Source organism: Lutra lutra, chromosome 7 (assembly GCF_902655055.1).
Source record: "Lutra lutra chromosome 7, mLutLut1.2, whole genome shotgun sequence".
In the NCBI taxonomy this organism is placed as follows: Eukaryota; Metazoa; Chordata; class Mammalia; order Carnivora; family Mustelidae; genus Lutra; species Lutra lutra.
The window spans coordinates 62855753-62881646 of NC_062284.1; the positions used below are offsets into that span (position 1 = coordinate 62855753).

Genomic DNA, 25894 nt, shown 5'->3' on the forward strand with positions numbered 1-25894 from the left:
AAAGGTTAAACGTGGGGCTCCTGGGTGGCTCAGTGGGTTAAAGCCTCTGCTTTCAGCTCAGGTCATGATCCTGGGGTCCTGGGACCGGGCCCCGCATTGGGCTCCCTGCCTGCCTCTCTTGCCTACTTATGATCTCTGTCTGTCAAGTAAATAAACAAAATTTGAAAAAAAAAATTTTATTTTAAAAAAAAGGTTAAACATAGTTACTTCTGATATAGAGTAATTGATTTTTTTTAAAGATTTTATTTATCTATTTGAGAGAGAGAGCACAAGCAGGGGGAGTAGCAAGCAAAGGGAGAGGGAGAATCGATCTCCTCACAGAGCAGGAAGCCTGATGTGGGACTCAATCCCAGAACCCTGAGGTCATGACCTGAGCCAAAGGCAGACATTTAACAGACTGAGCCACTCAGGTGCCCCAATATAATTATGATCTTAACTTTCATTTATCCATATATTAGACATCGTCTACAACAAATATGTAATTTTCCCTACTGAAAAAAGTCATTTTACAAATGCTTACATATAAGACACTGTTATTAAACTGCAAATATCTTTTAAGTGAAATTTACATAACAGAAAACTAACCACTTCAAAGTGAACACTTATAAGGCAGGGCAACCACCACCACCTCTAGTTCAAAAAATTTTCATCACCCCAAAATGAAACCATATATCCATTAAACAGTTGCCCCCCTCAATTATGAATACCTTATAAGCATTATTAGAATAAATACTGGTGTGATTTTTTTACAGGATTTTTGCTTAATATAGTGGAACTTTCGTCATGGGCTAACCAGCCTATCAACAAGCTCTATTTCTAAGGACTGCCTGGATCTAGCCTCAAGAGTGTTTGGCCCATAATAATCCACAGTGCTGAGACTCCCTAGAGGCCTGGTCAGAATGACTGAGCTAAGTGAACAGAAACTCCCCAGTGCTCTGAACAAAGAGTGATGGAGAACTGTCAGGTCTACGCTCAGTATGAGTCCATCTTTAAGTCTAGATTCAGTACAGACCTAAATCCATAGAACCCAACCAGTCAAAAACTGGTCTCACATATATAGAGCTTAAGAGCTATTCATAGTCCTCTGTAATCTGTCAACCCCGAATTAACATGTATATCAGATATGAAAAAAGTGTCAAGTATCAAACCATATTTTACCAATCCTTTCCCACATCAGTCTTCCTGCTCAGTGAGAAGCCCGCTTCTCCCTCTGCCTTTGCTTGCTGCTCCCCCTGCTTGTGCTCTCTCAAATAAATAAAATCTTTACACCCTTGTGAAGGGTGAAAGAGGCAATGCAATTAACAAATATATAAAGAAAGAAAAAAATACACAAAATTACCTTTATCCTAATTATCTTTTGATCAGTATTTATCTCATAAGTATTTAGATCTTACAACATCATAATTAGGTTGACTTGGACTCCAGGGATCAAGGTATAGAATAACAGATGTGCAAAGGTTAGCCATTAAGAATAAAATGTAGTAAGTTTAATAAATAAGGGCAAAAAATCAAAATGGTGGATTTAATGCACACATTTACCTTAACTCTTTTCCAAAACCCCACTAAGAAATAGTAAACTTTTTTTTTTTTAAGATTTTATTTATTTATTTGACAGAGAGAGATCACAAGTAGGCAGAGAGGCAGGCAGAGAGAGGGGGAAGCAGGCTTCCCGCCGATCAGAGAGCCCGATGCAGGGCTCGATCCCAGGCCCCTGGGATCACGACCTGAGCCCAAGGCAGAGGCTTTAACCCACTGAGCCACCCAGGCGCCCCAGAAACAGTAAACTTTTTTAAAAAATTTTTTATTTATTCAATTGAGAGCAGAGTGAGCAAGTGAGAGAGCACAAGCAGCAGAGCGAGAGGGAGAGGGAGAAGACGACTCTCCACTGAGCATGGAGCCTGACAAGGTACTGGATCCCAGAACCTTGGGATCCTGACTTGAGCTGAAAGCAGATGCCCAACCAACTGAGTGACCCAGGAGCCCCAGTAAATTTTTTTTAAAACATGTATTTTCAAGAAAAAGAACAGAAGAAATGATAACTGCAACAAAATTTTGGAAGAGTCATCACCTATTTCACAGACTAGTGAGAGCTGAATTCTAAGCCAGCAGTGGAGAAAGCCAAGCAACCCAAATTACACCACAGAACCACCATGTCCAAAAAAAGATTCAGGACTTGGCAGCAGCACCAGGTGACTCTGGAAGTGGTGGTGAGGGTGGAGCTAAAAACAGCAGGACTGGTTGGAAAGCTATTTAAGAAGCAGTTCAGGGGCGCCTGGCTGGCTTAGGTGGAAGAACATGTGACTTTTGATCTCTGGTGTAGTGAGTTCAAGTCCCATGTTAGGTGCAGAGATTACTAAAAATAAAATAAAATACAAACTTTAAAAGAAGAAGAAGGAGAAGAAGAAGAAGAAGTTGTTGTTCAACTCTCAGATACAGAGAGATGAAGTGAAAATTCACATACTGAATGGAACCTGTACCTGCCTTCCAACACCCCAAGCCCTCTTCCATCAACAGACTTCTAGAACAATGACAGACAGGAGACAGGAGATTAGACATTTTTCTGGGGAAACTGACCATGCTGAAACAAATCAAGATACTGATACAAGGGGATCATCAAAATTGCCCAGCAGACCACTTTACAGTGAATCCCAGAAATAAGTATCAACCACCAGTTCAGAACTTATAATCAGTGTTCTGGTATTATACTTTCAAAGCAGATAATCAAGGATTATCAGACACTTGAGGAAACCCTTTAATTTTAAAGTCAAACATCAAAACTAACTAAAATCTCTTTGAAGAAATAGCGACTATTGCAGTAAAGAGAAAATTTCTCAAAAAACTATTAATAATATCCTGAGGCAGATAAGATAGTATACCCATAAAACAAGACGTGCTACTTTTTTTTTTAACAAAAAGAAAACAGAGAAAAAACCAGTTTCTAAATTAAAAACCCAGAAGAAGAAATTAATAACTTAGGTCTAAAGAAGATTGAGCCCAGCAACTGCACTCCTAGACATATACAAGAGAAATAAAAACATATGTGTACACAAAATCTTGTCCATGAATGTACACAGTAGCATATTCACAATAAGCAAAAATGGGAAGCTACCCAAATGTCTATCAACTGATGAATGAATAAAATGTGTTATATACATAGAATCTGGTAGCACTATTCAGAATAAAAAGGAATGAAGAAAAAAAAGGGGGGAATGGAGTTCTGATGCATGCCACATCATGAATGAACCATGAAAACATGCTAATTTAAAGAAAACAAAAGACTACATATTGCATAATTCTACTTATGAAATAATCCAGAACAGACAAATCTACAGAGACATGGAGTAGATTAGCAGTTGGCTAGGGCTGGGGATAGAGGAAATGGAGGGACTGCTAATGGGCATGGGGTCTTTTAGAGGGAGGGGGAGAGATGAAAAATGTTCTAAAATTAGATTGTGGAGACTAACTGCACAATTCTGTGACTATACTAAAAGTCACTGGATAATACACTTTAAAAAATGGTGGGGGGCGACTGGGTGGCTCAGTTGGTTAAGCGTCTGACTTCAGCTCAGGCATTAATCTCTGGGTCCTGGGATTGAGCCCTGCACAGGGCTCCCTGCTCAGCAGGAAGTCTGCTTCTCCCTCTTCCTTTGCCCCTCTTCTGCTCTCTGTCAAATAAATAAAATCTTAAAAAAAAACAAAACAATTTTTTTTGCAAAGACAGAAATGTAAAGTACAAGACAAAGTAAGAAAATTATAGGACTATTCTAGGAGTTTCAAAATCCCAAAAACAGGTATTCTAGTAAAAGAAAAAATTTTAAGAAGAGTGACAAAGGTGGGCACCTGGGTGGCTCAATGGGTTAAGCCTCTGTCTTCAGCTCAGGTCATGATCTCAGCATCCTGGGATCCAGTCTCATATCCAGCTCTCTGCTCAGTGGGGAGCCTGCTTCCTCCCACCACCACCACCACCACCACCCCGCCCCCACAGCCTCTCTGCCTACTTGTGATCTCTGTCAAATAAATAAAATCTTAAAAAAAAAAAAAAAGAAAGAAATGACAAAGGGGAAGAAATTAAACAAATCTCCCTGAACTGAAGGGACCCAAATTTCTAGATTAAGAGGGTTTAACAACTACCCAGTACAATGAAAATAAACCTGTGCTGTGGAATTGGAAATTTCAGAACACTAGAGACAAAAAGAGTAAGTCCTACAAGATTTCATTAAGGAGAAAAACAGCTTACATATTAAAAATCAAAATCCGACTGGCTGCACACTACTCAACAACAACACTGCAAGTTTGAAGACAGTGGAACAATGCCTTCAAAAATTAAAAGGAGTTATTTCCAACCTAGGATTCTATACTTCTACAAACTATGAATCAACAATGAAAGTAGAGGGGCACCTCGGTGGCTCAGTTGGTTAAGCGTCTGACTTCAGCTCAGTTCATGATCAGGGTCCTGGAATCAAGCCTCACATCAGGCTCCCCACTCAGGGAAGTCTGCTTATGTGCTCTCTAATAAATAAATAAAATCTTTTAAAAAAAAATGAGATAGAGAGTATCTACTAAACAATGTCCTCTACCAAAATGAGAGAGTAAACCAAGCAAGACATGGAACCCAAAAAGAATCCAACACAAAGACACATAAAGACAACCTCCAAGGACTGTGGTGAAAAGGAGGTGAATTAACACACCAGGCGTAGAAGAAAACAGGAAAGATTAGAAATCAGGAGGGGGGGGCGCCTGAGTGCCTCAGTCAGTTAAGCATCTGCCGCTAGCTCAGGTCATGATCTCAGGGTCCTGGGAACCAGCCCCATATCAGGCTCCCTGCACTGTAGGAAGTCTGCTTCTCCCTCTCCCTCTCTCTCTTAAATAAATAAAATCTTAAAAAAAAAAAAAAAAAATTTTTTTTTTTTTTTTAAAGATTAAATGGGGCACCTGGGTGGCTCAGTCATTAAGCATCTACCTTTAGCTCAGGTCATGATACCAGGGTCCTAGGATCGAGCCCTGCATCAGTCTCCCTGCTCAGCAGGAAGCCTGCTTCTGCCTCTCCCACCTCCCCTGCTTGTGTTCCCTTTCTAGCTGTGTCTATCTCTGTCAAATAAATAAATAAAATCTTTAAAAAAAAAAAAAGAAAGAAAAGAAAAGATCAGAAATCAGGAGTCTCCAAAAGAGGTTTCTCCAAAGAGATGAAGTTTGAGACCCTCAAACATCTTGAAAGGAGATTTTGACAAGTGGTGGAGAGCCTAGGGTTGATGAAGTGAGAAATTTGTAGAAAACTAAAGAAATAAAAAAAACTATATTATCAACTCCAGAGAAAATAAGAAATTATGCAAACATGAAAAATAATATTCCACAGATTCTGCTTTGAATAGTGTTTATAACAACATTCATAATATGTAAATTCAATAATGATTTAAACAAAATTATGATGTAACTATACTGAGAAGATGGGGAAATAGCTAAAAAATTTTTTGTGGGGGGCCAGGGAGGAGCAGAGGGAAAGGGACAGAATCTCCAGCTGGGTGTGAAGCCCGACACCAGGTTCAATCTCGTAACTATGAGATCATGACAGGAGTCAAAATCAAGTCAGACATTTAAACAACTGAGCCACCCAGGCATCCCTAAAAATTTTTTTAAAGAATCCATGAAGGATGTCTGCATGGCTCAGTGGGTTAAGCATCTGCCTCTGGCTCAGGTCGTGATCCCAGGGACCTAGTCATCCAAGAATCAAGGCCTACATCTTTGGGCTTTCTGCTCAGCGAGGAGCCTGCTTCTCCCTCTGCCTGCAGCTCCCCCTGCTTATGCTCATGCTCTCTCTCAATCTCTCTGACAAATAAAATCTTTAAAAAAAAATAAAAATAGAAAGTGCATAAAAATATAATCATGATATACAGAGTTATGGAGAAAAAGCTGAAGGAACTGAAAGTGGTTGTCTCTGGGTGGGGGGTGAAGAGAGAACTTGTTTTAACCATCTGACTCCTTTTTTGGCTTTTATAAGGTTTATTAAGTAAAAACAGAGCCTTAACATAAAAACTGTTAAGGTATTCTTGAAAGATTTGTAAAGGTACTTTTTTTGTTTGTTTTCTTTTTTTTTTTGGAGACTTGGACCACTGTACTGACTGAGGCATCTCAAAATATAAATCCAAAGAAATCTAAGTCATCTTAGGTTCAAAGGACCTTTGAACTATGTTCAACATCATTATTTGACTCAAATTTTTATTGCTGGTTTTATAAATGCTCTGGAGCTCTTTAGTAAATGCTGAAGGTGAAGCAATTCCTTCAACAGTGCCTTGTTCTTCAAAAAGTCAGTTATCTCTTTGTGGCCAGGCTTCACTTCTCCTGGTAGGGATACCTTTTTGCAAAGATACACATTTCCATGCAAGTCATGTTTGATCACTGATAAACATCTGTAACTGGTCTCTTTCACATCAGCTTTTTCTAGAAAATTCTTCTCAGTGCTCTTGGTCAGTGCTTATAGCTCATCCCTAAATTCTGATGATTCTTTACAACTATATATATCCACATACAACTTTCACAGAAAAACAAAAAACTAAAAGATGTACAGTGTATGCACACTGACCTCACCTCTAGGTAGCCATGTCTTCACTCTTTCACTGCTGGCAAAACTAACCCTTCTGGATCATGCAAGGCACTAATCTAGGCACTTGATATATATTAACCCATGTAACCTTCACAACTACCCTTGAGGTAGGTAGTATCCATATCCCAATCTGATTTGATGAGGAAACCGAGACTCAGTTCCAACTGGTCACAATGGCAGTAATGGCAGAGCCAGAACTAAGTCTAGGAAGTTCTGACTCCAGCATCACTCTTAACCACCCCACCAAGTCACTTCTAATGATTGGCATAAAAAGGAATTTCCAACAAAACACACAAGTTTTGAAAACTGCAGAAAGCAATTAAACTTTTTTTTTTTAAGATTTTATTTATTTGAAAGAGAGAGTGAGTGAAAGAGAAAAGAAAGAGAGCACAGAAAGCACAGAGGGAGAGAGAGAAGCAGATTCCCTGGTGAGCAGGAAGCGAAGCTGGGCCAGACCCCAGAGCCCTGGGATCACGACCTAAGCCAAAGGCAGAAAACCAACTGAGCCACCGAGGTGCTCCGAAATTTTAAAACTTTTCTTCCTACTATCTCTATACTGAATTTATAGTATATTTCACTACTGTTCCTTTTTAAATATAAACTTTCGTATAATACCCACAAATTGAAAGGCATGAAAGAAGTTCTCCTAGTAACACTAAAATAATCCCCCCAATTATAGTCTTATAAGAAGAGGCATTTAGACTGAAAATATAATATACTCACTTAGATTTAGTTAAGGACTTTCAATTCACTATGAATAAAACCTGCACTCTATTATTTTAATACTTAAACTTAAAATTACACAGAAAAGATGTTAGTTTTCCCTTGCTTTTAGAAGAAAACTTCTCATTTGAAAACTTAAAATCATCCTAATACCCTCTGTCCAGGAGTGATTAATTAGCTTATGGTACATCCACTCAGAGAAATACTATACAAGTTTTGAAAAGGTAGTATGGGGGTGCCTGGGTGGCTCAGTCAGTTAAGCATCCATCCAACTCTTGATTTGGCTCAGGTCACTATCTCATGGTTTTGAGATAGAGCACCGAGTTGGACCCTGCTTCTCCCCCTCTCACTTTCCCCATGCATGCACTCTCTCTCTCTAATAAATAAATCTTTAAAAAAAAAAAAAAAAAAGGGAGGAGGAGGAAAAGGAAAAGATACTATGAAGACTGTGTAACACTGAAAAATCATTATGATGCAATGTTACCTGGAAAAAGATTAAAGCTGTATGTTCACTATAAGCAACTTCATTTAAAAAAAAAAAAGTAGGTGGGGTGCCTGGGTGGCTCAGTGGGTTAAACCTCTGCCTTTGGCTCAGGTCATGATCTCGGGGTCCTGGGATCGAGCCCCGAGTGGGGCTCTCTGCTCAGCAGGGAGCCTGCTTCCTCCTCTCTCTCTGCCTGCCTCTCTGCCTACTTGTGATTTGTCTGTCAAATAAATAAATAAAATCTTTAAAAAAAAAAAAAAAGTAGGCATATGGAAAGACAAAAATGATAGTAGTTGTGTTACAGTCAAATTATGATTAACATCCCCTCCAATTTGCACGAACACTTTCAAAAAGCTCAAGACATAATACAAAATTTAAACATAAGTGACTCTGGAAGTGTTCTAAAACTAGACTGTGATGACAGCTTCACAACTCTGTAAATGTATTAAATATCACTAAATTATATATTTAAAATAGGTGAATTTTATGATTTATAAATTATACCTCAAAGATGGTTAAAAAAAAAAACAACAACAACAACATTAGGAGGAAAACACTCTTTCTATAATACTCACATGAGAAAACTCGGGCTGTGATGGGATAGGAAGTGACCCAGGAGTAAAGACTGGTGTGCTCTGAGATACTGGTGTTGAGGCCTGTGGTGATACAGTGGACTTATGTGGGAGAGGGGGATTTTCTGTCTCCACTGGTTCATCATCCTGGAGTTTCTTCTCAAAAGACTCTCTTTTTCCTTCCGATAACACTGACATGTCCATTGGCTCATCTGGTTTAAAAGAGGAAAAACAAATCAGTATCACTCATGTTCAAAATACCACTAAGTAATTATGTTACAGAAATTTCCATTCCTAAAAAAATTGTGATTTAATTTTCAGAAAAGCAAATAGATAAACAGTACATTGAATCACAGAAATCTAGCAATTCTTTCTTTCCGTGGGAGGAGGAAGGTCCACACTTCCAAAATTCTGAGATAGAGATGAAAATGGGGTTCACCTGGGGATATCCACTCGTCCACATGAAAACATTAACTCGGCTCCTCTGAACCCCTTTCCCTACTATAACTCAGTTTTTCATATTTGGCATAGGAACATCCAGATTAATGTCCTCTAATTAACCATCGTATATTCTGCCACAGGCCTTGAAAAGCAGAACTTGTCACCACTCCAATATCTACTTATTTATGAACTCATTACATTTGCCTTAACAACTGCTAACCACAGAGAGATGAATGCAAGGACAAATACAGAAGAAAAAAAATCTAACAATGCCCATCGGCAGTGATTTATCAAAGAACGAAGTTACCAAGCCACTAATCAGGAGACAAATTGCCCAGGGGGAAAGCACACACGTTGGTGTGTGCACACGCACACCCACCCACACACCCACCACCACCTCCCCACTGTGTTCCCGAAATATACTACCCACCTGCAGGGTAACAGGCTCTCCCTCAGAACCCACCTAGCTAGCTGGGTAGCTACCCAATAGCTATTCAACAACTCTTTCCCCCCTTTTTACAACCTGACCCCAACAGGCTTCCCTCTAGACCACTCTCACAAACTATCTATGCCACTAGGTTTTTCACTGCAATGTACACTCACGGTACTGGCTATGCCTCACTTCAATACCTACCCCTGCTGCTTTGCTTGACTTCAACCTCACATCCCAGTCTAATGCTAGGTTGCAATCTGGTGCTACCAGTCTTTAGCATGCTACTTCAGCTGTGGTTAAGTATTTTCATAACATCTTTTGATCTGTCACCATGACAAAGCACTTATTAAAGACCCACTATTCAAAGCACCACATATAAAAAAGGCTTTAAGGGGGCACCTGGGTGGCTCAGTGGGTTAAGCTGCTGCCTTCGGTTCAGGTCATGATCTCAGGATCCTGGGATCTGGCCCTGCATCAGGCTCCCTGGGAGCCTGCTTCCCCCTCCCTCTCTGCCTGCCTCTCTGCCTACTTGTTCGTTCTCTCTCTCTCTCTCTCTCTCTGTCAAATAAATAAATAAATAAGGCTTTAGGCTCATAATTTTAGAAAGAAAGAAAAAGAAGGAAGCACACAAATATAGACACACAAAGAGGCACATATTAAGCAAATACATTAACTCTAAAATACATTTGACAGGAGAAAATAAGAGTATGTTACATAAAAAAAAGAACACTGCATCATATATTTAACATATTCCCAAGTGTGTAAAATACTTCTTTATGCATAGAAAACATTCTGAAAGTAAATATATCCTAATATTAACTGTAGCTGGACTGCGATATCCACACGATTTTTATTTTCTCATTACTTTCCTATATGCTTTCCAAACTTTCCACAGTGCGTATTAACTATTTTACAGTCAGGGAGAAAGTTTTTTTTTTTTTTTCATTTTATTTATTTCTTTGACAGAAACAGATCACAAGTAGGCAGAGAGGCAGGCAGAGAGAGGAGGAAGCAGGCTCCCCGCTGAGCAGAGAGCCCGATGCAGGACTCGATCCCAGGACCCTGAGATAATGACCTGAGCTGAAGGCAGAGGCTTTAAACCACTGAGCCACCCAGGCACCCAGGGAGAAAGTATTTTTAATGTAACTTTTATGTATCTTCAATGTTCACACTATGAGTAGAAGAAATGGTTTTAAGTATAAATCAAACTTATCTTGTGTTGGAATTTTTTTGTAGAATGGATTACTTTTATTTTTTACTAAAGATATCATTAATCATGTTATGCTTAAAGTTGTACTAGTCCACTTGGATACCTACAACTGATTTCAAGACAAATAGCCAGACACAAAGTTAGTGGCAAAAGAAAGATTAAATTTTGTCATGGGTAAACTGCACCTGAAAAAGTTAAACATATTTCTATATTTACATCACTTGACAGTAGAGACAGCAGGGTATTATAGAAGGCATGTAAACAACAGATAAGACCACTGGCCCTGGAAGCAGCTGCCTGAGTTCAAATCCTGCCTCTATGACTTATTAGTTGTGAATTCTCTCATGACTAATTTCTTCATCTGTAAAATGGAGATAAAAGTAGCACCTACTTCTCAGGATTGTTGTGAGGGTTCAATGAAAAATGAAAAAAACAAAACAAAACAAAAACAAAGAAAAGCACCTAGAACCAAAGAGAAGTACACAAAACAATGCCTGGCATACAATAAGTGCTCAATAAATATTAACTATTACATCATTATTGGTAAGTGAAAGAATGAAAAAGAAAATCATGACATTTATTGGAAAAGTTTTCATGCAGAAGTAGCAGGAACTTAAAAATATCTTAAGTGACTAGGGCACCTTGGTGTCTCAGATAAACATCAGACTCTTGATTTTGGCTTAGGTCATGATCTCAGGGTCATGAGATTTGAGACCTATGTCAGGCTCTGCACTGGGTAGGAGCCTGCTTCAGATTCCTTCTCTCCCTCCCCTGTGTATGTATGATTTCACACTCTAAAATAAATACATACATACATACATACATACATACATACATCCTCTAAAAAATATATATCTTGAGTGACTGGATATGAGACTAGGACAGAATAAAAGAGGTTTAGTGAGATAAATTAAGTAAAAAGGAATTCTTTCTTGTGAATAAAATAATATAAAATCACTAGGTCCGTGAAGGACGATGTGAATGAAGTCAAAATTTCTACCACTACTTCCTAGCCACTCCCTGGCTAAAATTGCTTTGATGATAGCAAAAGTAACCTCTAAAGAGCAAAAGAGGGATGCCTGGGTGGTTCAGTCAGTTAAGCATCTGCCTCCGGCTCCGGTCACGATCCCAGGGTCCTGGGATCGAGTCCTGCATCAGGCTCCCTGCTCAGCGGGAAGCCTGCTTCTCCCTCTCCCACTCCCTCTGCTTGTGTTCCCTCTCTTGCTGTGTGTCTGTCAAATAAATAAATAAAATCTTTATAAATAAATAAATAAATAAATAGCAAAATAATTTTTGGTTCCCTTTCACCAGAAGCATGTCAACATGCTGCTGGAAACTACTGGACTATTAGTAATAAACCCAGTTCTTCATTAATATACTACTACAATATACTACTTTGAGTTAAACTTTAAAGACAAACATTTTGGGGCGCCTGGGTGGCTCAGTGGGTTAAGCCGCTGCCTTCGGCTCAGGTCATGATCTCAGGGTCCTAGGATCAAGTCCCGCATCGGGCTCTCTGCTCAGCAGGGAGCCTGCTTCCCTCTCTCTCTCTCTGCCTGCCTCTCTGCCTACTTGTGATCTCTGTCAAATAAATAAATAAAATCTAAAAACAAAACAAAACAAAACAAAAAAAAAACATTTTGCCTTAAGGATCTTTTTAAAAATTAAATCAACAATACAGAATTGGTGTAAGAATCAGTGCAGTGCTAGAAGAGCAGAGGACTAAGGAAAGCACTTTATACTAGGCCACATCTCTGAAGGTGAGTCAGATACAAGCCCTACTGAATAATGTCACAGTGTTCAAGCAAATAAAGAAACAGTACATTTTGCAAGGCAGAAGTGTTCCTCCTCTTCTAATCTGAGACCAACAGACAAATCAAGAGAGCTCACCTTTTCTCCCTTCTTGCTCTGTGGGACTGCTAGGAACGATAAAAGGGGTAGATCGGAAAGCATCAGGGGAAGGAGCAACAAGATCTGAGGAATTCCTTTATATAAAGAGAGAATTCACAGGTTATTTTACTATAGCCACAGTTTTGTATTTGTTTTTTACTTTAACAGCAAAAATATCCAAGTCAATCAGACAAATCTTATTAGCAATCTCTCAAACAGCTACCAGAGGTTGGCAGAAGAGCCATGAATAATACTTAACTATTTCTCATACCAGACCTATCCAAACTTAGAATGGAAAAAAAAAAAGAGTAAGGATAAAGCCATATGATTATAAGAGAAATAAACAATCTGACAAAAGAACATCATGATTACAAAGAAGAAAAGGTGCTAAAAAATAAATTCATCTGCAGAAGTGGGATTAACACCATTTTTTCCTAATTAGAAAGATCAGAAAGATTATGCACATTTTTGTTTAAAAAAAAAAAAAAAGCAGGGGTGCCTGGGTGGCTCAGTGGGTCAAGCCTCTGCCTTCAGCTCAGGTCATGATCTCAGGGTCCTGGGATCGAGCCCCGCATCCGGCTCTCTGCTCAGCAGGGAGCCTGCTTCCCCCTCTCTCTCTGCCTACTTGTGATCTCTCTCTCTCTGTGTCAAATAAATAAATAAAATCTTAACAAAAAAAAAAAAAAAAAAAGGCAACCTCTTTGCCATAAATAAAGAGCTCTAACTACTGTCAACTCTAGTATAACCTATTCTCCACCCCTATGCTACTAAATGGAAAGAACTGCTGGTCAAATGGAGGAGCAGAGTACTCGTTTTGGATGTGTAAGAGAACATAAACTAGGCAGTTTCTTCCTAGTGGAACCTCTGGGCTACTACTATAAAATCTCAAAACAGAAAAGAAGAGCTACCTGCTTTCAATAGGTCCAGTAAATTTTTAACCCCAAAATTCTAAAGCCCAGTTTGCCTTTTAGTTTTAAAAAGAATTCTGGACTAATAGACAATTTTAGCTCTTTCAACCTTAGCCTAAGACCCTCAGATACATGTTTCCTTAGCAGAGCTATTTTAGGCTTACTTACATGGAAAGACTCTCCTGAGCAAGGGACCTCTGACCAGACAGCTGCAGGACGTGCAGAGTAGTAGCAGGTGTGGAAGCCAGAGAACATCCACCTTCTTCCCTTGAAGGAGTAGAGCAACCATCAGAAGCTATTTTTCAAAAAAAGAGAGAGAGAGAGAGAGAAATTCTAGTTGCATTTACTTCTCAGATTAACATCACGGAGTTGTATTAAAGAAAGGAGGAAAGAGGAAAGAAAGAGGGAAGGGAAGAAGGAAGGGAAGGGAAGAGGGAAGGGAAGAAGGGAGGGAAGGGAAGGGAAGGGGAAAAAGAAAGAAGCCACTGTGTACGGCAAGAAGAGTAATATCCATATTTCTAACCATGTTCCAAGAGGGCAGAAACTGTTTTCTGACTATAGTATAGTCAATGAAATTGGATGCTAACACAAATTCTGAGTGACTATTCAATGCCCCCCCGCTGCTAAATTATGGCAAGAAGAGTAATATCCATGTTTCTAACCATGTTCCAAGAGGGCAGAAACTGTTTTCTGACTATAGTATAGTCAATGAAATGGATGCTAACACAAATTCTGAGTGACCATTCAACGCCCCCCGCTGCTAAATTATGGGGTTTTCTTTCTTTCCTTTTTTTTTTTTTTTTTAAGATTTTACTCATTTATTTGAAAGAGAGACAGAGAAAGAGAGGCGTGTGCGTAAGTGGAGGGGAGGGGTAGAGGGAGAGGGACAAGCAGTATCTGTGCTGAGCAGAGAGCCAATGCAGACCTTAATCCCAGGACCTCAGGATCATGACCTGAACTGAAGGCAGATGTTTAACCCACTGAGCTACCCAGGGGCCCTAAAATATGGGTTTCTTTAATACAGAATTGACAAAATGTTTCCTTAGTGTTTGTTTTGTTTCGTCTTAAAGATTTTATTTATTTGAGAGAGAGTGAGCAGGAGAGTACAGGAGCATGGGCAGAGGGAGAGGCAGAATTAGACTCCCCAGCTAAGCAGGGAGCCCAATGTGGGGCTCAATCCCAGGACTCTAGGATCATGACCTGAGGTGAAGGCACTTGCTTAACCAACTGAGCCACCCAGGTGCCCCTTCTTAGTTCTATCATGACCAAAGCTTGGAGGAAAAAGGCAGGATCCTAATACCTCTGCTTGGCTGCTCTTCTGTCTTGTGAAGCTTCTATTATAAAACAGCAAATGAGCCTTTTATTCCAAGGTCTGCCTAAGGTGATGTAAAGCTCATGCCATGATGCAGAAGGGAGACGTCAAAACAATGCGCATAACACCCGATGATACAGGGATGCCAGGGTGGCTCAGTCGGTTAAATGTCTGCCTTTGGCTCAGGTCATGATCCCAGGGTCCTGGGATTGAGCCCCACACTGGGATCCTTGCTCAGCAGCAAGCCTGCTTCTCCCCCTGCCAACCACTCCCCCTACTTGTGCTCACGTGTGTGCTCGCGTGCGCTCTCTAACAAATAAATAAATAAAATCTTGGCGGGGGGGGGGGGGGACCCTGATGATATAAATGCAGCAATTTTCAAGATTAGAGCCTGAACCTCCTCAGAGGAGACAGAAAATACTAATGCATTAGTAAAAGGATATATGAGCAGCCATCACTGATTTATACTATGAAGAATCTTCTGTTAGTCCCTTCTCCTCAGAAACAGATGGGAATATCAGCTGCATTAATCCCTTGGGGATTCCTTGGGGGCACCTGGAATTCCTTGGATTGGCTGGATGGCTCAGTCAGTTAAGCATGTGCCTTGGTATCAGGTCATGATCCCAGGGTCCTGGGATTGGGGCCACCTTGGTCTCCCTGTTCAGTGAGGGGAAAGGGCGGGGGGGGGGGGGGTCTCCGCTTCTCCCTCTCCCTCTCTCTCCCCCGATCCTGGCCCCAGCTCACATACGCACATACGTACTCTCTCTCAAATTTAAAAAAAAAAAAAATCTTTTAAAAAAATAAAATAAATAAAATTAAATAAAATAAAGGGAATTTCTTAAATACAACCTAATAGCTTCAGTGAGAGGCCAAAAAAGTTTTTCTGGTGACCCTCTAAATGTCTTGAACATATTCACAGCAGAGTAAAGGAATATAACCTTCTCTTCTTCCCTCCTTATAACCAACATATATTTTGCAGGCTGTTACTGAAGCTCTCTGGCTCTGTCAGGTCTCAGAATGGGGGAATGGTGGAGATTAACACCATGTGAAACAAACACCATTCCAGTCTTCTAATTTTATGTTCTTTCTGGTAGGCTGTAACTTCCTATTTCTGACAGATGAGAAGGTAAACTGTTGTCCAGGTGATTATGAAAACTTACCCTTAATTATCATTATAGTTAAGCTCTAAAGATCTATGATGACAGAAATAGCTACTCTGTCCACAATATTAAATTTACTATATTATTATTATTCCTATTTCCATCTACAACAAAGAGAGAGAACTATGTTAAAATGTTAACCAGCAACCATTCCCAAAAAGCCCTTCTCATTAATCAGGTAGAAACACATTTTCCTTCCACATTACAAACAAGTCTACATACCTATAAAGTGCCTTCTAACTTAAATGTAGCCTCCAAACAGAAATAAAGTTTAGATCTTTGGAGAAGAGGAGCTACAGCAACTAATTACTCTTTGTACCTGTTTTATTGCTCTGGTCAAACAAGTCTTCCTGAGTTGACAAAACCTCAGGCTCTGGTGACTTCTGAATCTTCAGTCCACCTTGCAAGAGTTCTTGAGCAGTTACTTGTTCATTTGTTTCCACAGCAGCAAGAGATACTTTGGGACTAGAAGGCATATCCTCTGACCTAGGAAATTCAAATCACCAGGAGAAAAAGTTGCTATGTTCAAATGCATTCACCTCTGAATTAACAAGCTTCTTCTGTTTTGTGTTTTCCTTTAATAATTTCAAAATTTCCAGTGCTTCCAGTTTATATAAATAATCACTGGAAGTGAATTAAGCTACTTTTTGTAATATAAAATCCTCAGCCCATTTCAAAGCCTGTTTCTCACACCAATATTTCTTTTCAACTTTGCTCACTGCTGTGCAGCATGCTGGCCAAGATTTCTCATAAGTGATTTAAGGATTTGTGTTACATATACTGTTACCTAGGGAAGTATGAAGGATTCTGATCCAGACCACAACAATGCCAGTTCTAATGAGGACCTTCCACAAAAAAGAGCTTGGGTGTGAATCATCCACGGTGCTACTGCCACACACCATCTATTGCTGGCCTTTACCATCTGATCTGCTCAACCTAAGCCCCAAACCAAGAATCCTTCATACCAACACTACTCATACGTATAAGACTCTCAATCCTGGCCCCTTTACAGAGACTTGGGAGACTCACATACTAAAGTGATAGCATAACTAGCTACAAAAGCAACTTCCTAAGAAAAGCCTAAAAAGTCGGCCCAAGTTAGGCTGAATATTTTGCATTGGAAAGACAACTTCTCTTGATATTCAGCTTTATTCAGGACCCCGTTCCTCACCTTTTCTACTGCAGGAGATTACAAACAATACTGAATGTTTATTCACTACCTCCCCTAAACTGGACACATCCCACTTTTCCTCTGCCATATTGAGCTGCTGACCAGAGGTAATGAAGTTTAGGATACAACAATCACCATAGGTAGAGCAGAGAAATATGCCTAATTCCTACCAAGTTAGGGCCCAGAGGACTTGGGAAAAGATACCTCTTTACAGCTATACCAGAAACTTTCAGACACAGGATACCTGAGGACCCAAAGCAATCTGGGTGCTCCTCAATATAGGAACAGATTTTCAAATAGTCATGTGACCTCTCATAACACTAGAGAGGGTAGAAGTCCTCCCATAAGCAGTGCCTCTGTAGACAAAGATCAGAGAGAAGTAACAAGCAAAGATTAAGGAGTCGTGCTTATAGGGCACCTGGCTGGCTCAGTTGGTGGAGCACGCGACTTTTGATCTTGGGGTTGTGAATTCGAGGCCCACGCGCTGGGTGTAGAGATTATTAAAAATGAAAATCTTAAAAAAAAAAAAAAGGAGGAGTCATGCTTATAGTTATAGCAGCAATAAAATGATTTTGTAATATGCCTAAAGATGAGATAAGGACACAGCAAGAATTTGTAAACAATCAGTGTTTCCACCAGACCAGAAATATGCATATTATAAGGGGGAAAAAAGGCAACAATTTCTAAATATGCTTCCACCTAGCCAAGTAAAGCAAGTGTGACCCTAAAACAGAAACTCAAAAATACTTTCTAGAAAGAGCAGGGTTTACCTTGCAGGCAGTGGGTTTTGCTCTTCAACCACATGTACATCCTTACTGGGCTGTGCTGCCATAGGGACACCCTTGCTGGGCTGTTCTGCTATGGGGGTATCTTCACCGGACTGTTCTTCATGCTTACTCCCTTGAAATTTTAAAAGACAGGAAGGAGACATTTAATTTTTCAAGGTACTAGCAGCAGTCCCAAATGCTTTTTTTTTTTTTTTTTTAATTTATTTATTTGAGAGAGAGAGTGTGAGAGTGGAGAGCTCAGAGGGAGAGCAGACTCACTGCCAAGCAGGGAGCCCAATGTGGGACTCGATCCTGGGACTCCAGGATCATGACCTGAGCCGAAGGCAGTTGCTTAACCAACTAAGCCACCCAGGTGCCCCCCCAAATGCTTTTTTAATGGCAAAGATTTTAATAAAAAGAGAAGTCCAATTTCAAAATATATACAGGCATCTTTTCAAAAAAGGAAAATAACCAGTAACCCACTTACAAAAACTTAATCTGCAAGCCATCAACTGACAAGTATTTGCCAGACAACCTTACTATATTAACTTAGATTATATTAACTTAGAAACTATAACATGTATCAAGGAAAAAAACAACTAGCTCTAGCTCAGGAGAAAAATGCTTATACACAATTCCAAATGCCAGAAAACATGTTTCATACCAGTATTAGCATCCACATCAGACAGCCTAGTATAAGTAGAGTTGGTGGTTACTGACAGTGGAGGCTCTTTAGCTACTTCATATGGCACAGTATGCTCGTCAATATCCTGGCTCTGAGACAGTTCCAGAACTCCAAAGCCCAACTGTGATGAGGCAGAATCTAGAAACAAAATCCCAAGAAATTAGGTAGCATCCCACAATATTATGCATTGTGTAAGGTGCTGTTCCTTAGCAAAAAAAAAAAAAGGGGGGGGGGTCATTTTAAGTCCTCTACACAAAAGCCTTGCCCCAAAGCTTTTCAAAATAAAATTAAGAATAAAGGAACTCGGGGCGCCTGGGTGGCTCAGTGGGTTAAGCCGCTGCCTTCGGCTCAGGTCATGATCCCAGGTCCTGGGTTCAAGCCCCACATCGGGCTTTCTGCTCAGCAGGGAGCCTGCTTCCTCCTCTCTCTCTGCCTGCCTCTCTGCCTACTTGTGATTTCTCTCTGTCAAATAAATAAATAAAATCTTAAAAAAAAAAAAAAAAAGAATAAAGGAACTCAAAGTGGGGGGGTACCTGAGTGGCTCAATGAGTTAAGCATCCCACCTCTTGATTTTGCTTTAGGACACGATTTCAGGGTTATGAGATTGAGCCTAGCACTGCGGGGCTCCATGCTCAGCTGGGAGTCTGCTTGAGATTCTCTCCCTCTGCCCCTCCCCCAGCTCCTGCGCTCGCTCGCATTCTCTCTCTCTTTAAAATAAATAAATCTTGGGGTACCTGGGTGGCTCAGTCATTAAGCGACTGCCTCCAGCTCAGGTCATGATCCCAGTGTCCTGGGATAGAGGCCCTGCATAAGGCTCTCTGCTCAGCAGGAACCCTGCTTCTCCCTCTCCCACTCTCCCTGCATATGTTCCCTCTCTTATTGTGTCTGTCGCTGTCAAATAAATAAATGAAATCTTTACCACAAAAAAAAAAGCTTAAAAAAAATAAATCTTTTAAAAAAAACAGAAAACAAATAAAAAGAATAAAGGCACTAAAAATGAAGAGGAAAAATATGTAATGAAGCAAAAAATTACATATTATAAAACCTTAGGAGCACCTAATATATAGGTAGTCTATGTCTACTTTCTAAAAATATACATAAACCATACCCACACACAGCAATTCAGATTGTACTTCCACACGCAAAGCATACATCCCCAAAATACTTGAAAAACAAATGCAAAATGAAGAGTCAATATGCAGAATGGGGACTATCCAATAAGTATCAAATTCCTGAACATCAAATTAGGTGGAGTATCTTAGACAACTGCAAATTTCTTAATGACTATTCTCAATTTAATGATGAGAAATCTAAGACCCCATAAAGAGAATATATTTTTTTTAAGATTTTACTAATTTATTTAAGAGAGAGTGAGAGAGCAAGAAGGAGCAGGGGGAGGGGCAGAGGGAAGGGAGAAGCAGACTCACCACAGACCAGAGAGTCCGAGGTGGGGCTCTGATCCAGGGACTCTGGGATCATGACCTGAGCTGAAGGCAGACATTCAACTGACTGAGCCACCCAGGTGCCCCACCGATAAAGAAAAATTTAGATATCTACATGCTTATGTTAAAGGGACTTAGAACAATCTACTATCCAGAAAAAGCATAAAGCTACCTTCAGCACCAAGGGAGTGTGTGATAGTACCATCTCTAGTATCTTCTTCCTTTTCCTCCTCCTCCTCTTCCACGTCTTCTTCCTTCTCTTCCCCCACAGGTGGAGCAGATTCCACTGAGATTCCCAAAACACTAAACAGCAGAAAGACACAATTATGTCTTTCCAGACAGGTTCAGACACTTTGCTCAAAGCATCTTTCGAAATTTATTTGTGACATCCCCACACACCAACATCTTAAGCAAATTTGAAAAACCGTAAAAGGCGTGGCCCCCATTAGTGCTTCTTTCTACAGAAAGCATCTGACAGCAACTCAAAAAACATTGTGCAGAATTAAATAGCACAAATACTTAACAGAAGAAAGGAACTAACATACTTGGAATTTTACCTTTCTCTGAAAAAATATAACCAGGGAGAGAAAAATCTTACTCTCAAGAGAATTACTGACAAGTGACATGAGAAGATATGCATTAGATGTGCACTGAAGGGACTCAAAAATACATCAACTAAACCAGTCACAGTTCACAAAAATATTTTAGTAAAAAAAAAAAAAAAACCTTAGAGTACATATATAGAATCAGACAGTCTGAATAAAATTCTGGTAAGAGGCCTGTATATTTAAAGGAAATTAACACTACAGGTCAAAAAACATTATAAACAAAAGTAGAAGACAACAATTAGAAAAAATACTCCAACAAATAGAACAGTGTCCACAGAACATAAGGAATTCATATGAAGAACCCTAAGACATAAATGAACAGACAACTCATAAAAAAAGAAATATAAGCATCTTTAAACGTGTAGAAAAACAGAGAAACTAATTGTTGCCCATCAAATTAGGAAAAAAAAAGAAATTACAGGGCGCCTAGGTGGCTCATTTGGTTAAGCAACTGCCTTCAGCTCAGGTCATGATCCTGGAGTCCCAGGATCAGTCCTACATCAGGCTCCCTGCTCAGCAGGGAGTCTGCTTCTCCCTCTGACCTTCTCCCCTCTCATGCTCTCTCTCTTTCTCATTCTCTCACATATATAAATAAAATCTTTAAAAAAAATTATAAATACCATACTACCATTCAGCATTGCCCAAACCTGAGGTGAGATAAACACTGTCATTATATACTATTTATAACACTAAACTATTTAGTTTGCTATAAACTAAAAGAACCTTCTGGAGAACAATTTGGAAAGATGTTTCTAAAAAAGTTCTAAAAAAATGTTTATAACCCAATAATTTCAAGAAATAATTTGAAATGTGCAAAAATCCTTGTACAAACTTATTTCTCAATGTTTACTGTGATTAAGAAATACCTATAAGGCTGGCATTAAGGAAATAATTAAATAATTTCCTAATCCATAAAATTACATATTATGCAGCTATTAAAAATGTTTGAGGGGCGCGTGGGTGGTTCAGTGGGTTAAGCCTCTGCCTTCAGCTCAGGTCATGATCCCAGGGTCCTGGGACCGAGCCTTAAATCGGGTTCTCTGCTCAGTGGGGAGCCTACACCCCCCCTCGACCTGTCTCTCTGCCTACTTGTGATCTCTATTTGTCAAATAAATAAATAAAAATCTTAAAAAAAAAAAAAAAAGTTTGAAAAAACCAGATACAATGTGTAGAAAACCTGGATTGGATCCTGGATAACTAAAAAGATAAACAAACATACTTGAGACAATGTTCATTATAAAGTATATTTTGACATCTGATACAACTGTGAAAATCTAAGTAGGAACTATTTTGCTAGGTATTACTGAATTAATATTTTCTTACATGTGATATCAGTATTACAATAATGTAAGATAATGTATTACATGATAGGGAATGATACTAAAGTATATAAAGGTAACTAAGATGTCTGCAGCTTAGTTTCAAACAATCCAGCCCCCCAAAACATGTATTTTATATATGTGTGTTTATATATGTGTGTGTATACATACATACAGAGAGAGAACAAATGTGTAATATCCTTTCATCTTTTCTGTGGGTTTAAACTTTTAAAATAAAAAACTTGGGGAAAATGTTATTAAGAGTTTTAACTGTCATGGGAACAATTCCATGTTGTTAAGCAAAAAAGGTCAACAAACAAACTTTTACTTTACACATGTCAACTACACATATATCGAGTGCACACACAAAAAAGAGGGAAAATATGCCAAAATGTTTACAGCAATTAGCCTCTGGGTGGCAGAATTATAGGTAACATTTTTCACTTCCTTAAAACTATCTACACATTTAATATTTCATACAAAGATGACTAAACATAACTATAATGAGCATAAAGAAGTGAAAACACAAATTTGCAAAGTTAGGGACCATGATCCAAGGAAACGGGACTAAGTAAAGATTTTCACAAAAATAAAATAGAACATTACCTATAACCAATTAGACCAGTTACATAACCTTGGGAAATATAGGGAAAGAAAAGTCCAAAAGCAAACATGACAAAATGTAGAAGAGCAATGAAACACAACGCAAATCACATACTTTGGCTCTTCCTCAGTATCTTTTGGTGGTTTGGCTTCATGTCCCTTTCTGACCTCTAAATGCTGGTAGGCTCAGTGAGTCCCTGGAGCTCTTCTCCACCTTTACCCACTTCCTTAATGATCTTATCCAGACTCGGCTTTGAGTGTCATCCATACTTATGACTGGGCAATTTAAACCTCCAGTTAGTTACACCATCCCCCTGAGGTCCATCCAGATTTACCAACAATTGCCTCCAACTGTCCAATGAAAAAGCAGCTCAACTTCAATACATCTAAACCTGACCTTTTCTTGCACTCTTGTTCATCTCCTCTAGCAGCAACTCCATTCTTCCAGTGCTGAAACCAAAAATGTGGTATCATTGTTACCACCCTCTCTCTCATATTCCACATCCAATAAAAAAACCCAGCATCTCACCACTCCTCATCCACTTCTACTCTGGTCTAGCCACAGGCATATGTTGCCTAATATTTTCAGAGGATGCCTGGGTGGCACAGCTGGTAGAGCGTCCAACTTCTTGGTTTTGGCTCAGGTCATGATCACAGGGTTATGGAGTCAAGCCCCACGCCAGGCTCCATGTTCACTGCAGAGTCTGCCGGGGGTTCTCTCTTCCTCTCCCCCTCCCACCTGTGTGCACGTACACTCTCACTCTCTCTACAATAAACTTTTTTTTTTTTAAAGATTTTATTTATTTATTTGACAGAGAGAACACAAGCAGGCAGAACAAGAGCAGAGGGAGAGGGAGAAACAGGCTGCCCACTGAGCAGAGAGCCCTATGCAGGGCTTGCTCCCAGGACCCTGGGAGCACCACGTGAGCCAAAGGCAGCCACCGACCCTCCATAACTAACTAACTAACTAAATAAATAAATAAATACAGTAGTCTCCTAATTGGTCTTCCTGCCTCTACCCTTGCTCCCCCTTCAGTCTATTCTTCTCTTTAATTTTATTTAAATAGCTTCTTTTAATTTTTTTCTCCAGCTTTAACAAGGCATAATCAACAAATAAAAATTGTTCACTCTTCAGTCTATTCTTACCACTTGGCCACCACGCCTGCCTTCAGTCTATTCTTAATCCAGCAGCCAGAGTGATCCAGTTAAAATATTGAATCCGATCATGTCATTCCTCTGTTCAAAACCCTTAAATGCCTTCCTATCTCACTAAGAGTAACACCTGAATTCCTTACACTGTCCTGTAAGTCCTTACATATTCTGGCTCCCCCTTTATTTCTTTGACCTCTTCTCCCACTTCTCTCCATCACTCTCCTCCAGCCACACTAACCTTCTTGCCATTTCTCAAATATTCCAGGCACGTTGCTACCTCAGGGCCTTTGCACTTGCTGTTCTCTATGCCTGGACTGCACTTATCCCAGATAACAGCAGACATCACTTAAGAACTTTTTTTTTTTTTTAAGATTTTATTTATTTGACAGAGAGAGATCACAAATGGGCAGAGAGGCAGGCAGAGGCAGAGAGAGAGGAGGAAGCAGGCTCCCCACAGAGCAGAGAGCCCGATGTGGGACTCGATCCCAGGACCCTAAGATCATGACCTGAGCTGAAGGCAGAGGCTTAAGCACTGAGCCACCCAGGTGCCCCCAATTAAGAACTTTTAATCAAATGTCACATCAGTGAAACATTCCTTATGTCACCCTATCTAAACTTGGAAATCCTCTGACATTTCCTATCCCCTTCTCTGCTATATTTCTCTCTCCAGCCCTTATCAGTGTTTAACATACTATTTACTTATTATGAATTGCTATATCTCTCATACAAGAATGTAAGCTCTATTAAGGTCTATGATTTTTATTTCTTCTGGTCCTTTTCATCTCCAAAATTCAACAGTGTTTGGCATATAGGAAATACCCAACAAATATTCACAGAATGATTAGATGAATCTGAAAAGGCCTGAAATCAGATTATAGACAAAAAATACTGATGTTAAATTTTTTTCCATTGTCTAAAGCTGATGGAAAAGAAAACAAAGGTTTAAATACATTATTTAGAAATATAAAAGTAACTAATAAAATTTAGAACTAAAATAATTATTATCAAAACTTGGGAGTGTTTTGAGTTAAATCTTCATCTTTCATTATGGAATTCAATTGTCTTAATTTGATAAAATAAGAAATGGCAGTATAATGGTGTTAGCTTTACAAAAGATTTGAGTGCTAGGACAACAACCTCTCAAAGAAGTTAAAACACACTTAAACGGCTGCCTCTGTGAAAGGGGACCAAGGGTGGAAAAGGACCCTGCTTTTCATTATAAGCTCTTTTTCACTTTTTATCTTTTTATTTTTATTTTATTTAAGTAGGCTCCACACCCAGCATGGAGCCCAACATGGGGCCTGAACTCATGACCCTGAAATACTGAGTTGGAGACCTGAGCTGAAATCAAAGTCAGACACTTAACCAACTGAGCTACCCAGGTGCCCCAAAGCCCTTTTTTTTTTTTTTTTAAAGATTTTATTTATTCATCCGACAGAGAGAGAGATCACAAGTAGGCAGGGAGGCAGGCAGAGAGAGAGGAGGAAGCCGGCCCTCCGCGGAGCAGAGAGCCCGATGCGAGGCTCGATCCCAGGACCCTGGGATCATGACCCGAGCCAAAGGCAGAGGCTTAACCCACTGAGCCACCCAGGCGCCCCCCAAAAGCCTTTTTTTAAATAAATTAAGTATTTTTGAGGCGCCTGGGTGGCTCAGTGGGTTAAGGCCTCTGCCTTCCGCTCGGGTCGTGGTCTCGGGGTCCTGGGATTGAGCCCCGCATCAGGCTCTCTGCTTGGTGGGGAGCCTGTTTCCTCCTCTCTCTCCGCCTGCTTCTCTGCCTACTTGTGATCTCTGTCAAATAAACAAATAAGCTCTTTAAATTAATTAATTATTTTTATTGCTCTGTTAAAAATATTTGACAGGTCTCATCAAAATTAAAAATCTGTTCTGTGAAAAAACCCTCTGAAGAGGATGAAAAGACAAGCTATCAGGTGAGAAAAAACATTTGCAAACCACATATCCTATGAAGGACTAATAACTAGAATATATTAAGAATTCTCAAAACACAATTTTTAAAAATCCTATTAGAAAATGGACAGAACACATGAACATTTCCTTAAAAAGGATGTACAGATGGCAAATAAGCACATGAAAAGATGTTCAACATTACTTGCCACTAGGGAAACTCAAATTAAAATAAGATTATTACTTTACACTTATCGGAATAGCCATAATAAAAAATAGTGACCCCACCAAACACCAGTGAGAATGAAGAGAGACTGGGTCTCCTATACTGCTAGTGAAACTATAAAATGATTCAGTCACTCCAGAAAACACTTTGGCAAGTTTCTTAAAAAACTAAACATGTAGGTGACCACCTGGCCATTTATCCCAGCTTTGAAGACTTACATTCACACAAAAACTAGCATACAAATGTTCAGAGCAACTTTATCTGTAATAGTTATAAACCAGATCAGCC

At 39.6% G+C, this 25894-nt stretch overlaps 1 protein-coding gene across 5 annotated transcripts in view; it reads right to left on the reverse strand.

Moving 5' to 3' along the window:
• TP53BP1 (tumor protein p53 binding protein 1) overlaps positions 1 to 25894 on the reverse strand; it is a 74589-nt gene that overhangs the window by 44017 nt on the left and 4678 nt on the right. For 3 of the 5 annotated variants that reach the window (XM_047736469.1, XM_047736467.1, XM_047736470.1), the window contains exons 5-11: positions 19969 to 20099; positions 18334 to 18492; positions 17673 to 17802; positions 16051 to 16217; positions 13428 to 13554; positions 12352 to 12446; positions 8381 to 8589 (exon numbers count right to left, since the gene is read on the reverse strand). In XM_047736469.1, the coding sequence (XP_047592425.1) occupies positions 8381 to 8589; positions 12352 to 12446; positions 13428 to 13554; positions 16051 to 16217; positions 17673 to 17802; positions 18334 to 18492; positions 19969 to 20099 (1018 nt within the window). Of the gene's footprint in view, positions 1 to 8380; positions 8590 to 12351; positions 12447 to 13427; positions 13555 to 16050; positions 16218 to 17672; positions 17803 to 18333; positions 18493 to 19968; positions 20100 to 25894 lie in introns of those variants that run through there. The other 2 variants (XM_047736468.1, XM_047736471.1) reach the window with 2 other exon arrangements.